Below are 14,138 nucleotides of genomic sequence, written 5' to 3'. Positions count from 1 at the left end.
GAGCAAGGTTTATGAAAGCAGCAGCGCATGTACCTTATCTGCCAACATCTAGGTTATCACAAGGTGGTCTCTTAAAAGCAGCAAATGAAAAACAAAACACACAGAAGCAAAAGAGGACTTCCAGACACTTGAAATCTCAAATTTACTCAGCTTTTAAGATTTACTGTCCATATACTCTAGTTCAAAAATATGACAATCCATAGAAATAAACCATCTGGAATACACTTTGCTCATTCTTGAAGATTGATGTTATTATTCTTGATAGTGTTGTGGACCAACTGATACAATACCTACAAAGCAAACGTGCATACTTGTATATGCAAAATCTCTATAAATATTTTTGATGAAAGATTTTATCTGAAAATACAATTACTTAAATGTGGCTCTGAACACAGGCTCTATGAGAAAATGTAGCCATTGTTTTTTAAGTCATCAGAGCACCCCTCTTTCCCTGACAAAGCAGCACAGCGCCCTGGTGGGCTCCGACAAGGCAGGGGCACGGCGTCTCACCTGGAGGATGGACACCGTCTGGGAGAAGTGGTGCTGCTCCATCGTGGAGGTGGAGTACAGTGCCGCCAGGGGGTGGTCAAACTTCTGCAGGTAGCTGTTACTGAAGCCCCGGTGGTCCAGGTCATGACACAGGCACGCAATCAGCAGTCCTTTGCGCTTAAAAGAATAATACAACATAGAGATGTTCAAATAAAGACACAGGCCACGAGGCGACGCGCAGCTCACAGTCATAGCATATTATTTCGACCGTTTAAAAAAGCCAGCAACCTTAGGAATCTGCAAAACTGCAGATAATGTATCTCCTTCATAATCAGTTTCAGTTCCTCATCCAAAAATCAACTCAATGCTAAATTCTGACAATGTAGGCCTGCGCCACGGCTCACTAGGCTAATCCTCCACCTTGCGGTGCTGGCACACCGGGTTCTAGTCCCGGTCGGGGCGCTGGATTCTTTCCCGGTTGCCCCTCTTCCAGGCCAGCTCTCTGCTGTGGCCAGGGAGTGCAGTGGAGGATGGCCCAAGTGCTTGGGCCCTGCACCCCATGGGAGACCAGGAGAAGCACCTGGCTCCTGCCATCAGATCAGCGCGGTGTGCCGGCCGCAGTGCGCCGGCCGCAGTGCGCCAGCCGCGGCCGCCATTGGAGGGTGAACCAACAGCAAAGGAAAACCTTTCTCTCTGTCTCTCTTTCTCTCACTGTCCACTCTGCCTGTCAAAAAAAAAAAATTCTGACAATGTAACTGCTATTTTAAATAAGTAAATCGCACAGCCTTGTGGGGAGCAGCCCGGACTGGACTAAGTTACTGGAATTAAGACTTATTCTATGCATCTGCTCTCCCACAATATGGCGCTGGGAGAGAAGTAAACAGCTTCCGCACAGCTGCCTCCAGTTCAACCAATAAACAGCAGGACCCGCTCCTGATTGGAGGAGAGCAGCGTACTCGGCGTGTGGGCAGCCGAGTTAGGATTGGCGGAGGAGGACTATAAAGGAGGAGAGAGACGGCATGCACCAGGAACATCTAAGGGGAACATCTAGCTGAAGGAACACCCGTGCAGCCCCCGAGACGAGCCGGCCGGCGGTGTGCCGCTCCCCTGCGGAAGTGGGGAATGTGGCCAGGGGGAACTGCCCTTCCACGGAGGTGGAAAGGATAGTAGCCAACCCGGGAAGAACCAGCAGCAAACCCGGGGAGGGCCGAGCAGACGAAAGAACAGCGCAGGGTTCAGTGTCGTTCCTCCACGAAGAGGGGGAGCGACATAATGGTGCCGTGACTCGGATAGGAAACCTGACTCGGATAGGAAACCTAGGACGGATTAGCAAACTTAGGAGGGAAGAAATGGGAAGAAGTGGGAAATTACCGGAGAGAGAGACTAGCAAACAGCCTAGGGAAAAGCCGGACGAAAAAGGAGCCGGAAGAAGCTATTGAAAGCCTAGGCATAGACTCGGATACGGACTACGGGGGGAAGCTGGGAGAAATCTCTAAGGTCGAAAGCGAAAGTGAAAGCTAGAACAAACAGACTCGGACGCGGACTGTGGGGAGAGGCCAGGAGAAATGAGGGAGGAATATCGTTGGAGGAAAGTTTGGGGAAACATACCGGGTAGAGAAAAATGTTAGGGAAATTGAAGCCGCGGGGGGCAGGCCAAGGCGGATACGAAAGCCACTTTGGAATTCTCAAGTTAGCCCGGGAATAGGGGGCAAAAAGTTGAAACCAGAAGCTGAAACGTAAGCCAGATTGGGATCCGTCTGATTAGCCCGGGGAGCAAAGGATGGGAAGCCAGATCGTGGGGCGGAGACGTAAGCTGGGTTGAATTCGCCAGGCTAGCCCGGGGAACTTAGATTGAATGCTAGTGGCGGACACGTAAGCTACGCTGTGTGACTCCTGGAGGCTGCCGTGCGCAGAGAGAGCGTGCGGGGCATAAGTAGATGGGGAACGGGGCTGGCGCGAGGCCGTGGTTCAGACGCGAAAGGGTTAAGTGCGAGACCGCGGAGTGTGCGCGCAAAGCTAAGCCACACAGATGAGAGAGGCGCTGGCTGAAGCTGCGCGGAGCCGTGAAGCTGCTGGCAGGGCGAGGCGCCGGGAAGCCGCGGGGATAAGAGAAACAGAAGTTTAGAAGTAAAGTGAGAGAAATAGGAATGCTGGAAGATAGAAGTAAAATGGGAGAAATAGGAATGCCCGGAGATAGAGAAATAGAGAAATAGAAAGGCCTCCCCTCAACATGGCAATGAGAGAGCTTGGATTCGGTCTGCCTGATTAAGTGAGGCGATGAGCACCTGCGGGCAGCTAGCAGCTTATGCGCCGCAGGTCACCGAAGACAGGCACGAATTAACATCAGTAAGGCTTCCCCACAATACAACAATTAGGAGGCTTGGATTCGGTCTGCCTGATTAAGGCGGTAAGCGCCAGCAAGCAGCTCGACCAGAGTATGAGCTGCAGGTCACCGAAGATAGGCACGAACCAACACTAATAAGTCTCCCCCACAATACGGCAATGAGAAGGCTTGGGTTCGGTTTGCCTGATTGTTAGGGCTTGTAAGCCCCTGCGGGCAGAGCAAAGCATGCGCTGCAGGGCACCGAACACAGGCACGCATCAGCGCCTAAAAACCTCCTCACAACATGGCGAAGAGAGGACCCGGATTCGGTTTGCCTGATTGATAGGACTTGTAAGAGCCTGTGGCAACTCTAGCAAGTAGAGCAGAGTGTGCGCCGTGGGACACCGAAGACAGGCGCGTATCAACGCCAAAAATAAAAAGAAAGGGGGATCTGTGGGGAGCAGCCCGGACTGGACTAAGTTACTGGAATTAAGACTTATTCTATGCATCTGCTCTCCCACAATATGGCGCTGGGAGAGAAGAAAACAGCTTCCGCACAGCTGCCTCCAGTTCAACCAATAAACAGCAGGACCTGCTCCTGATTGGAGGAGAGCAGCGTACTCGGCGTGTGGGCAGCCGAGTTAGGATTGGCGGAGGAGGACTATAAAGGAGGAGAGAGACGGCATGCACCAGGAACATCTAAGGGGAACATCTAGCTGAAGGAACACCCGTGCAGCCCCCGAGACGAGCCGGCCGGCGGTGTGCCGCTCCCCTGCGGAAGTGGGGAATGTGGCCAGGGGGAACTGCCCTTCCACGGAGGTGGAAGGGATAGTAGCCAACCTGGGAAGAACCAGCAGCAAACCCGGGGAGGGCCGAGCAGACGAAAGAACAGCGCAGGGTTCAGTGTCGTTCCTCCACGAAGAGGGGGAGCGACACAGCCTGTAAAAATGGTGCATTTCACAGGTGCATCTAAGGAACAGAGCAAGGTAAGGGGGTGCGAGGGAAGCAGGCTTACTATTAGACACAGCAGACAGACTCTAGCTCATGAAAAAAGGTCAGATATGAGCAAAGACATGAATGGGCGGGGGGAAGCAGGAGGGCTCCCGGGAGAGGGGCACACGTGCAGGGGAGCAGACTTCACCCTTTGAGGGAGCATGGCCTGAGCAGAGGCTCAGGGAGGAGGCTGTCCTAAGGCCCTCTCATTCTGGGTGGTCAAGAGAACTCTCACAAGGGTTCCCACAGAGCAGTCATCACCTAATGCACATTTTAAAAGCTCATTCTGGCAACGCTGGCACTGTGTTGTAGTAGGTTAAGCAACCACCTGTAGCACCAGCATCCCATACGGGCACCAGTTCATGTCCCAGCTGCTCTACTTCTGACCCAGCTCTCTGCTAATGGCCAGGAAAAAGCAGCAAAAGATGGCCCAAGTGCTTGGGCCCTGACCTAGAAGAAGCTCCTGTTTCCTGGCTTCGGATTGGCCCAGCTCTGGCCATTGCAGCCATTTGGAGAGTGAACCAGTGGATGCAAGATTTCTCTCTCTCTTTTTTTTTCTCTCTCTCTCTCTCTCTTTTTCTCTGTAGCTCTGCCTCTCAAATAAATAAAATCTTTGAAACAAACAAACAGAAACTCATTCTGGCACCTGTATCGAGATGAGACTCTGGGAGGGTGAGAGAGACAAGAGCCAAGGCTTGCACAGGAACTGAGGCAAAATGCAGCAGAATTTTAGAGCAGGACAACAAGGACGCTTACACGACGGAATTAAAGTCCGCATGCATTCTGCAGGCAGAGTCAACAGGATTTTCTGACATCTGGGTGTGAAAAGAACGGCAGGGAAGGCAGGTGCGAAGTAGGACTTGGTCTATGCCCTTAGAAACTGCCATGCCTGCTGTCCCGTGATGCGAGACAGCTGTAGGTGGGACAGGTTTCAGGAGAGAGGGCAGGAGTTTGGGTCTGAATTGAGGTGAGACATCTGGTACATGGAAAGTGGTTTTGAGCTATTGGCTGCAGAAATGAAACTGCCGGTGTACAAATGCCATTGAAAGCTCAGGTACAAGCTGACCTCAAGAAGGTTATAGTTTGAGGACAGCGGATGGCCAGGGTTTGAAGCCTCAAGTACTGCAACTCTAAGAAGCCTGAGTAAGATATAGAATCAGCAAACTAAACCAAGCCAGAGAGGAGCAGCCAATATGAACAGAGGAAAAGAAGCAAGATCCTTGGTTGTCCTGGGAGTCAGGTGAAGACGCCAGCTAAGGAGGAACAGCAGACTCTGTTCTCCTAAGGTTCCAGTCACTGGTGGCCTGGACCTGCGTGTTTTCTGTGACTCTGGGGTCAGGGCCTGATCAGAGTTTGCTTCAGAAAGAGAGAGAGGAGAGACTTTGGAGACAGTACAGCAGCTTATGTATGGGGTTTGCAGCAAAGAAGGTGCAGGAAATCGGGCAGCAGCTGAGCAGAGAAGCAGATGGAGAGAGTACTGCACTCTGGAAGTAATAACTGCATGTCTGTGTGCAGATGAGAAAGAGCCAGCAGCCAAGGAAAACATGGCAGAGGCAGAAAAACAGGACTGGATGGCTAGGGAGCATTCTCTGAGAGGTGGGAGGGGACAGACATGACACCATGCAGGGTCTGCCCTGGAGAGGAGGGTGGAACTTGGTGTTTGCGAGTGCTCAAGGCAGAGCCCACCAAGGGCAGATGCTGCCAAGTGGGAATGCTGCCATGTGGGAAGGGCAGTGCCCAGGAAGCTCGCACAAGCGCAACATTTTTAAAAAGATTGATTTATTGACTGATTTGAAAGGCAGTGTGATGGAGACAAAGGGAGACAGCAAAATCTTCCACTCTCTGGTTTACTCCCCGAATGCCCCCAACAGCCAAGGTGGGGCCAGGCCAATACCAGGAGCACCTGGGTCTCCTACTTGGTAGCAGGGACCAGCGCACACCAGCCATTATCTGCTGCTTTCCCATGTGCATCTGGGGAGCGACCCAGCAGATGGAAGATCTCTTTCTATCATTCTGCCTTTCAATTAAGCAAAAACAGAAACAAACACTGCACCATGAGTAAAATCTATTATTCTCATCTTTCCAATTTTAACCCAATTTTAATGAAATTACTTTCCATAGTCTTGGTAAAATTATGCCAGAGTCATGCAAGTGAAAATATTTTTTTATTTAAAAAATTTATTTTTTATTTTTTATTTTTTTTTTATTTGACAGCTAGAGTTAGACAGTGAGAGAGAGAGACAGAGAGAAAAGTCTTCCTTCTGTTGGTTCACCCCCCAAAATGGCCGCTACTGCTGGAGCTATGCCGATCCGAAGCCAGGTGCTTCCTCCTGGTCTCCCATGCGGGTGCAGGGCCAAGCACTTGGGCCATCCTCCACTGCCTTCCCGGGCCACAGCAGAGAGCTGGACTGGATGAGGAGTAACCCTGACTAGACTGCAGCACCCATATGGGATGCCAACACCACAGGCGGAGGATTAACCAAGTGAGCCAAGGCGCCAGCCCTGAGTGAAAATAATTTGTAAAGAATTACCTTTGTTATATTTCCCCTAAAAATAATTAACTGACAAAAGTCTAATATAGCTTTATTAGAGATTAAGTTGATGACTCTTTATACTCTGTACTTTAAAAATTTAAATATATAATTTTGAGATTATTTTTATCCAAAAAGACTTGAGGCTTTTGGAATATGTAATGACATACTTCCCAAATGAATGAGGAACTTAAATGAGAGTCACTAAACATTAACAAAGTTTTTCTTATATATCTTTGAATTTTTCTTTTTATATACATATTTCAATGTTATTTGTTAGTATAATTTTGATAGTTCCTAAACTGACAGGCTATCCTTTGGCAAAAAGAGAGACAATTAGATCACTTTTTCAAAGGAAATGAATGGAGAAAATGTCAAAACTTTCAGACATACAGGGTTTAATTAAATATAAAATTGTTTAATCAAATGTATACAGCAAAACAAAACAGATTTCATCCAAATCATTTTTTGGGGGTGATGAATAATAAATTTTCACTAGGTTAAACACCACATCAACTAAATATTATTTTAAACAACAACAACAAAATTCTGACCAAAAAAACCCATAAATTTTTGACTCCTTACAGATTAAAATGGTGTCTTATTCTTGGTTCTGAAGCAACTTCCAAGTTCACTGCTTAGACTATGAATTTGCTCTGACAGATAGAAGAGGGGTAAGCTGATCTCAGGAACTCGGTTCCATTTGAATGTGGCCTTGAGAGAAGCACAACTGACTTCTGGCCTCTGTACATTGGATGTCAGCTGGAGTGTGATACCAGCTTTACAGAGAGAGAGAGAGAGAGAGAGAGCGAGCGAGCATGCCACCCAGGGAGGAAGCTCCACCGGTACCAGTGTGGGCAGAGGTCAGGATTTGCAGACGTGGAATGAGCATCATTTGTGGCCAAGCAGTGCCTTATCACTCATCACTTGGATGGGCTTTTGTGCAAAGGGATTGGGCTATGGAAGTGAACGGGCAATGCAGTCTCCAAGGAGCCAGATTGTGGGTTGTTGACAGCTTTGGTTATGTCATCAACTCTGGGTACCCAAAGTCAAGCGAATCAGTGGAGCATCTCAGAGCCCATTTCCTGCTGCTGGAGGAGACAACAGACCTTTCACATCCCCATTTGATTTAGTGCTCTCAGCTGTCCAATCAGTAGGGTCATCCAGGACTAACTGGACATTAAGAAAAGTGCACTCTGTTCACATCTCTGCAGCGCACTTAAAACTTTAATCAGGAAGAAAACTACAAAACTTTATATTCCCTTGAGGGAATACTTCGGTGAAGTCGAAGCTTGTTTATCTACCTTTCTTACACAAAAGATATGCAAAATGCTTGGGTACAGGAATCTAAACATTATGTTTCTATTCATTTATGGACCCAAATTCATCCTGATAGAATAGACCACAAATCTGTGTCATAAAATGTGCTCTAGATAGAGCACTAAACCTCTTAGATTATGTGAAAGAGGGGGAAAAAGCGAGTGCACACCCACCTCCAGGTCTGTGAACAGCCCGTAGCTGTTCTGCAGTATGGCATACATGCAGTGTGCCACGGTCACCGCGTGCTTCCAGTTGTGGTAAGGAACGCGCCGGTAGTTCTTCTTCACAGACATGATAAAACGGCACAGCTTTTCAAGCTCAAAGCTGGGGGGAAAAGAAACTGCTGTGACTGAAGCCAGCAGAGGATCACTGCAGGCCACGAGCGCCCCCTAGGTCAGGCACACGCCTGTCTGTACCCTGCCAGCCTCGCAGGAGAAATCGCCACAGGACGGGATCCGTGAGCACTGGAAACTCACCGCTAGTTTCCCTTCTAGTTCTCCAGCCAGAAAGAAGACTGTTCTACAGTTTCTGTTCTGATAGGTTAACTGTCGTACCAGGTAAAAACAGAGTCAGCACGCAGTCACCCATCATTAATCCTCATGAAGTTGTGCAAGCATTGTCTACACTCGAAAATGCACAAAGGCCAACAGAGTATCACGCTGCCCAAGAGTACTGTGTGCATTTAGTATGCCCAAAAAGCATATCTAGATTCACAGACTGCAAATATCTCTACCATGATTCTTTTCTACATAAGTGATTATTCCTTCAAAGTGAATCCAAATTGAAACTCTTCAGTGTCCTATGGTATAAGGTACAGCAGTGAAGAGCCAATTGGTCAATTTCCTAGCTGGTGTTGAAGAAATGACTGAAGTGATTTATCCTGTGTGCATCCTCTTCTAATGTCAATGTCACAGAGAGAAGTCAGAGACACCACACAGGATCCAAGAGAAGTGACAGAGAACACACAGAATCCAAACGGGACAGTTTAGTCCTAGACAAACTAAGCCGTCCTAAAAGGTACTGAAAGCCTAAATGAGTAAGAAAAATGCACAGAAAAATCATTCCTTGAATTTTAAGTTTGTACCTTTAAGGCTACAGATCAAACAAGAAGGCAGGAAGTGCAGTGAGTGCAGGCCACGGTGGGTGGTGAAGATCTGCAGTGAGATGGTGCCATGATTACCGAGAAAGCACCATGGTTTGAATTAGGAGACTTCGTTCTACTACTCCAGTCTAACAGATACATACTGTAATTGAAAGCCAAGGCCATGGCCACACATGGTATTCTGAAGATACTTTTTAGGGGTATAATTCTTTTCAGTGGTGCCCCTGCCACTCTCAGGTTCCCAGCACAAAGCAGTCTGCATATCTATTTCTACAACAGCCTCTCTGATGTGTGCTTGTTTAACTACGTGCCAAGCACACTGCCAGAGAACCCAGGAGTCTCCATGGGGACTCTGAGTAGGCTGAAGCTTTGTCTAACAACCAGAGTCCTTTTTTAATTAAATAATTAGAAAAAAATCATACATGCCAAATTCTAAGATAATTAGAAGCAAAGAGGTGGTGAGGCATCCAGGTGCAAGGGAGGAGGCTGTACTGCTCAACAGGAGAAGACAGAAGTGTTTTGCTCATTCCTACCAGGATGTCCCACAGGACCGATGGATCATATAGACAAAAATTCCAGGCCACATGTTCTCAAAAGGACCAATGTCAAAGTGGAACCTGAAATAAAGAAAGGCAGTTTGTTAGTAAATATACTTAGTACAAACATACAGAGTAAAGAAAAAGCATTCAACTTTTGTTTATAAAGACACTAAAAGAGGAAGCTCAGCCATCCCTGGTCTGCCTTCTTGGTCCCATCTCTCCTGTACTAAGACTTTCAGCAGGAAATTTCATATATTCCCTGTAGAACTGGGTCTGATTTATAAGCCACTGATTAGTTTTTGTTAAATAACACGTAAAATCAGGATTTTTACAATAAATATGTACAAAATGTTACTATGAATGTTACCCATGTATTACATAACCCATAGATAAGATGGGAAAAGCCTCATCAATGAATTATTTTAGAGTTGAAATGGTTCTATCTCCTACTATTAAACCAAGATGAAAACTTCATAGCCAGCGCCGTGGCTCACTAGGCTAATCCTCCGCCTTGTGGCACCGGCACACCAGGTTCTAGTCTTGGTTGGGGCGCCGGATTCTGTCCTGGTTGCCCCTCTTCCAGGCCAGCTCTCTGCTGTGGCCAGGGAGCGCAGTGGAGGATGGCCCAAGTGCTTGGGCCCTGCACCCCATGGGAGACCAGGAGAAGCACCTGGCTCCTGGCTTTGGATCAGCGCGGTGCACCGGCCGCGGCGGCCATTGGAGGATGAACCAACGGCAAAGGAAGACCTTTCTCTCTGTCTCTCTCTCTCACTGTCCACCCTGCCTGTCAAAAAAAAAAAAAAAAACTTCATAAACATCTAAAATTTTTACCTATTTTTCATGTGCTAATTTAGTTACCAACACTCAACTGTTATAAACAGTGAAGTATATTGGAGGGTACTTGTACAAAAGCTTGTTTAGAAATGGAATTAAAAGGTAAGTTTATTTCTTTGGGAAAATATTTTTAAATCCATGGAGTGTTATGATATGCACATTTTCCATAAACTTTTTGAAGCCCCCTCCTATGCATTCATTTCAATTTTTTTGCACTGAAATAAACTTTTCTTTCAATTCCATTTCCACAAATTTTTCAAAGTATCCTGACACTATATTTTGAATTCTAAGGCATCCATCAGCTTTGGGTCACTTCTGCAGATTTCCTATTTAGTGAAAGGTGTTTGTGTATGCTGAGAATGGACACACAAATTATCACACGTCCTACCAGTACTGACTTAAACATACAGCATAATACTGGAAAACAAGGTGTGAAAGTTGTACTAATTTCTAGATTCTTCAATTTTATTGCAAAGTTTAAATCTAAACAGAAATGAGAACTTAAAGACATCTGATATTCAATGCCATTTTTCAGTATTTAACATTTCACAGTGTAGAACATGCAATGGACTAGTAAGAAATGCCCACATTTAGGTCAATTCATTTCACAGTGGAGTTCAGATTCTGCTCTTTGAGGTAATCCCTTCAGAAGGGAAATGGCAACACATGAAACCACACATACAGCACAGGCACGGCGTCTGTGCACCTAGAACCTGCGTCACTTCAAGTTCACCCAGGTTAGAAACCTGTTCCAAGGCGGCCAAGGCGATACCCACAGCTCAACCTCCTTGCAGAGCCGCGAGGGCAGGGTGAAGCGCATGAGGCCTTGCCACTCCTCTGCTGTGCAGATGCTGTGGTAGGACAGCTTCTCCATGGTGACCCGGTAAATGCACTCCGAGTGACGGATCCTGTGGTACATCTGGCAAGGGGAGAGAGCACGTGAGCGGGAAGCAAGCTGAGAGAATGCCTGACGTGGTTCTGTCACTGAAACAAAGGTTTCCACGTGTGTGTTCACAGAGGGTACGTACACAGATGACTTTGAAGACAGAAGCAAGACACCCATCGTAACTGTTTTCAGTGTTGTGTCACCTTACAGGGTACTTTTTTTAAATCCCCTATAAGTTACCCCTTTTCCAGTTAATTGCATCTTTTAACTGATTCACGAGTGTAAACAGGGACCTATTCCACTGGCTCCAGAACAGGTTTATCTGTCACACTGGTTTAGTTATTTGCAAAAGTACACCTGCACACATATCTGAGTTTAATGGGATGATGAAACATACGAATGTGTATTTGACTAAAATATACAAATCTGTGTTACACACCTGAAAGCATTAATCTGGTACTGGCAAAACCCAAAATCCAGTACTTCAAAGACAGAAAAAATAAACAGTTAAATCAAGACTCGCTGTGCGGTGAAGGAAATGGTGAATTCTTCCCAAGAAAGTTTACTTGGACATGCAGGTGAAGAATGATTATTAAAAGTGTTTTTGTTTGTTTGTTTTAGCAGACATAGAAGCACTTAAGTCTTATATTCTTTAATATTAGTCACACACATTTTACTTTTTGATAATAAAAGACATGTTTTTACTTTAGCATTTTTATTAAAACTTTGGGAATGTGTGCAGACCACTGGAAAGAAGAGAAATACAAAGTAATGTCACCACCCAGAGATAACATGGTAAAACGATACGCGTTTCAGAATTAAGTAACTTTAAAAACAGGCCTGGCTGTGTGCATATCTGGAGAATGAACCAGAGTGGATGGAAGATGTGGGAGATGCATCTCTCTCTCTCTCTCCCCCCTCCTATCCTTCTCTCTCTCTCTCTCCTTCTCTCCCTCCCTCCCTCTCTCTCATGAAAATAAACTTTTTTAAAAAGATTTACTTATTTTTTGAAAAGCAGAGTCCCAGAGAGAAAGGGAGAGTCAGAGATTTTGCCTGCTGGTTCACTCTCAAAGGACCACGCCTGCCAGGGTAGGGCCAAGATGAAGCCAGGAGCTTGGACCTCCACAAGTCTCCCACATGGGTTCCAGGGCCAGGAACTCAGACCACCTTCCATTGCTGTCCCAGGCACATCAGCAGGGAACTGGATTGGAAGTGGGAGCAGCTGGGACTTGAACAGTATTCATATGGGATGCCAGCATCTCAAGTTAACCTGTGGCACCGTAATGCTAGCCTCATAAATAAAATTTTTAAAAAATAAGAAAGCATTCTACTTTAAATATAAAGACACAAATAAGGTAAAAGGACATAAACTAGGTACTGGAATTCTTAATAGCAGACAAGGTATATTTCAGAGCAAAAACAATTAATACAGACAAAGAAGGTCATTTGAAATTATAGCAGTCTTTGGATCACTGAGAAAACTTATCATAAATATGAGGAAACTAATAAGAAAATTTCAAACAAGCAGCAATCAGAGAACTTCAAGTAAAATAAAGAAACAAATTTACAATCACAGTTAGACATTTCAGAACCATCCTTGTAACTTATCTAAACAGATTCGAAAATTTATACAGAAATGCATGCAAAGGGGCTAGAACAGCCAAAACAACTCTAAAAATGAGGGATGGAGGTAGAGGAATTACTCTGTCTGAATCCAGCACTTACTATAGAGTAAAATAGTGTCATTCTGGCAGCAAGAGACAAAATAGATCAAAGGAGCAAAACACAGAGTATAAACAGACCTCTCACATGAGGTTGCTTGATTTTTGACAAGAGTATAAAGGCAAAACAGTAGAAAAAGGATCATCTATTTAACAAATTGTGGTAGGATAATTAAATATCCAAATACAAAAGAATAAATCAATAAATGTTCCTGACCTCGTATCATATCTTAGTATTTACTCACAATTGATATAGACCTTAACATAAAACCTAAAACTATAATATTTCCAGAAGAAAACGAAGGAGAAATACTTTGTGACCTTAGGTTGGGCAAATATTTACTCAACACAATGCTGAGAGCAAGATTTAAAAAAAGGAAAAATATATCAAATGAATTTCTTTTGTTCTTAGAAATAAGCTACTAAGAGAATGAAGAGATAAGCCAAAGACTAGGATCCACAACTGAAATACGTTTGATAAAGGACTTGCATTTAGGATATATATACACACAAGAGCCAGAAACCTCAATCATCATACAACTAACCACAAATAAGAGGCAAAAGATCAACGAAGACACTTCAACAAGGATGATGTGAAGGAGGCAAACGTGAGGGCCCCAGAATGGAGAGGGTGATTTTGGGAATATAAAAGGCAGAGTACTTTGGAGAGAAGTTTGGCAGTTTGTTAAACACTTGAGCACATCCCCACCATCAGACCTGCAGTGTCCACGCAGGTGCTTACCCAACGTAGATGACCGTCTCTGCCCACGCACAGACTTGTGCACAAGCTAACTGCCCACCACAGCTTCACGGTGGCAGTCAAAAGCTGGAAATCACTCAAATGCCCATCAACAGGTACATAAATGATTGTGTGGTATCCACACAATGGAATAACATTTCAGTAATAAAAAAGAACCAACTATTTATAGACACAACATGAGTGATGAATCTCAATATAATTATGCTGAATAAAAGGAGTCAGACAAAAAGAATGGCAATTGGATTATCTTTACAGGAAATAATTCTGTACAAGCAACAGCCAAGTAAGTTACAGTGACAGAAGGCAGATCAGTGTGGTTGCCTGAAGACAGGCAGTCACAAGGGAGGGATCCCACAGGAGTCCACAGAGACTTCTGCAGGTGCTGGACACACTCTTCCTCACTGTGCTGGGTTCCGGGTGTGCATGTGTATCAGGTTCTACACTTTAAACACCTGCACTTTCTTGCAGACTCAGGTGAGAGCTGTGTCTGAGTTGATCTCCGGGAACTAATAAGCATGTGGGAGGTGAGGATAATATGAATTCTGTGCTGCTGAAGAAGTGAGTCTGAAGGAGAGGCCAACTCAACTGTCATGTTTTTCACCTCACTTAAAAGTGCACGTGGCAGGTAGCACACTTCACA

The 14,138-nt window shown here is 45.5% G+C and overlaps 1 protein-coding gene across 11 annotated transcripts in view; it reads right to left on the bottom strand.

The window, feature by feature from the left end:
- The window catches only part of PDE10A (phosphodiesterase 10A), a 645,525-nt gene that overhangs the window by 53,177 nt on the left and 578,210 nt on the right, over window positions 1-14,138 (bottom strand). For 7 of the 11 annotated variants that reach the window (XM_089332463.1, XM_089332462.1, XM_089332461.1 and 4 more), the window contains 4 exons: window positions 10,878-11,050; window positions 9,292-9,375; window positions 7,830-7,980; window positions 511-666 (listed from right to left, as the gene is read on the bottom strand). In XM_089332463.1, coding sequence (XP_089188589.1) covers window positions 511-666; window positions 7,830-7,980; window positions 9,292-9,375; window positions 10,878-11,050 — 564 coding nt within the window. The remainder of the gene's footprint in view (window positions 1-510; window positions 667-7,829; window positions 7,981-9,291; window positions 9,376-10,877; window positions 11,051-14,138) is intronic. The other 4 variants (XM_070073294.2, XM_051855147.3, XM_070073291.2 and 1 more) reach the window with 1 other exon arrangement.

Source organism: Oryctolagus cuniculus, chromosome 5, assembly GCF_051225735.1.
Source record: "Oryctolagus cuniculus isolate XC-2025 breed Fujian yellow rabbit chromosome 5, ASM5122573v1, whole genome shotgun sequence".
Classification (NCBI taxonomy): domain Eukaryota; kingdom Metazoa; phylum Chordata; class Mammalia; order Lagomorpha; family Leporidae; genus Oryctolagus; species Oryctolagus cuniculus.
This window is presented reverse-complemented; position numbering and strand designations above follow the sequence as displayed.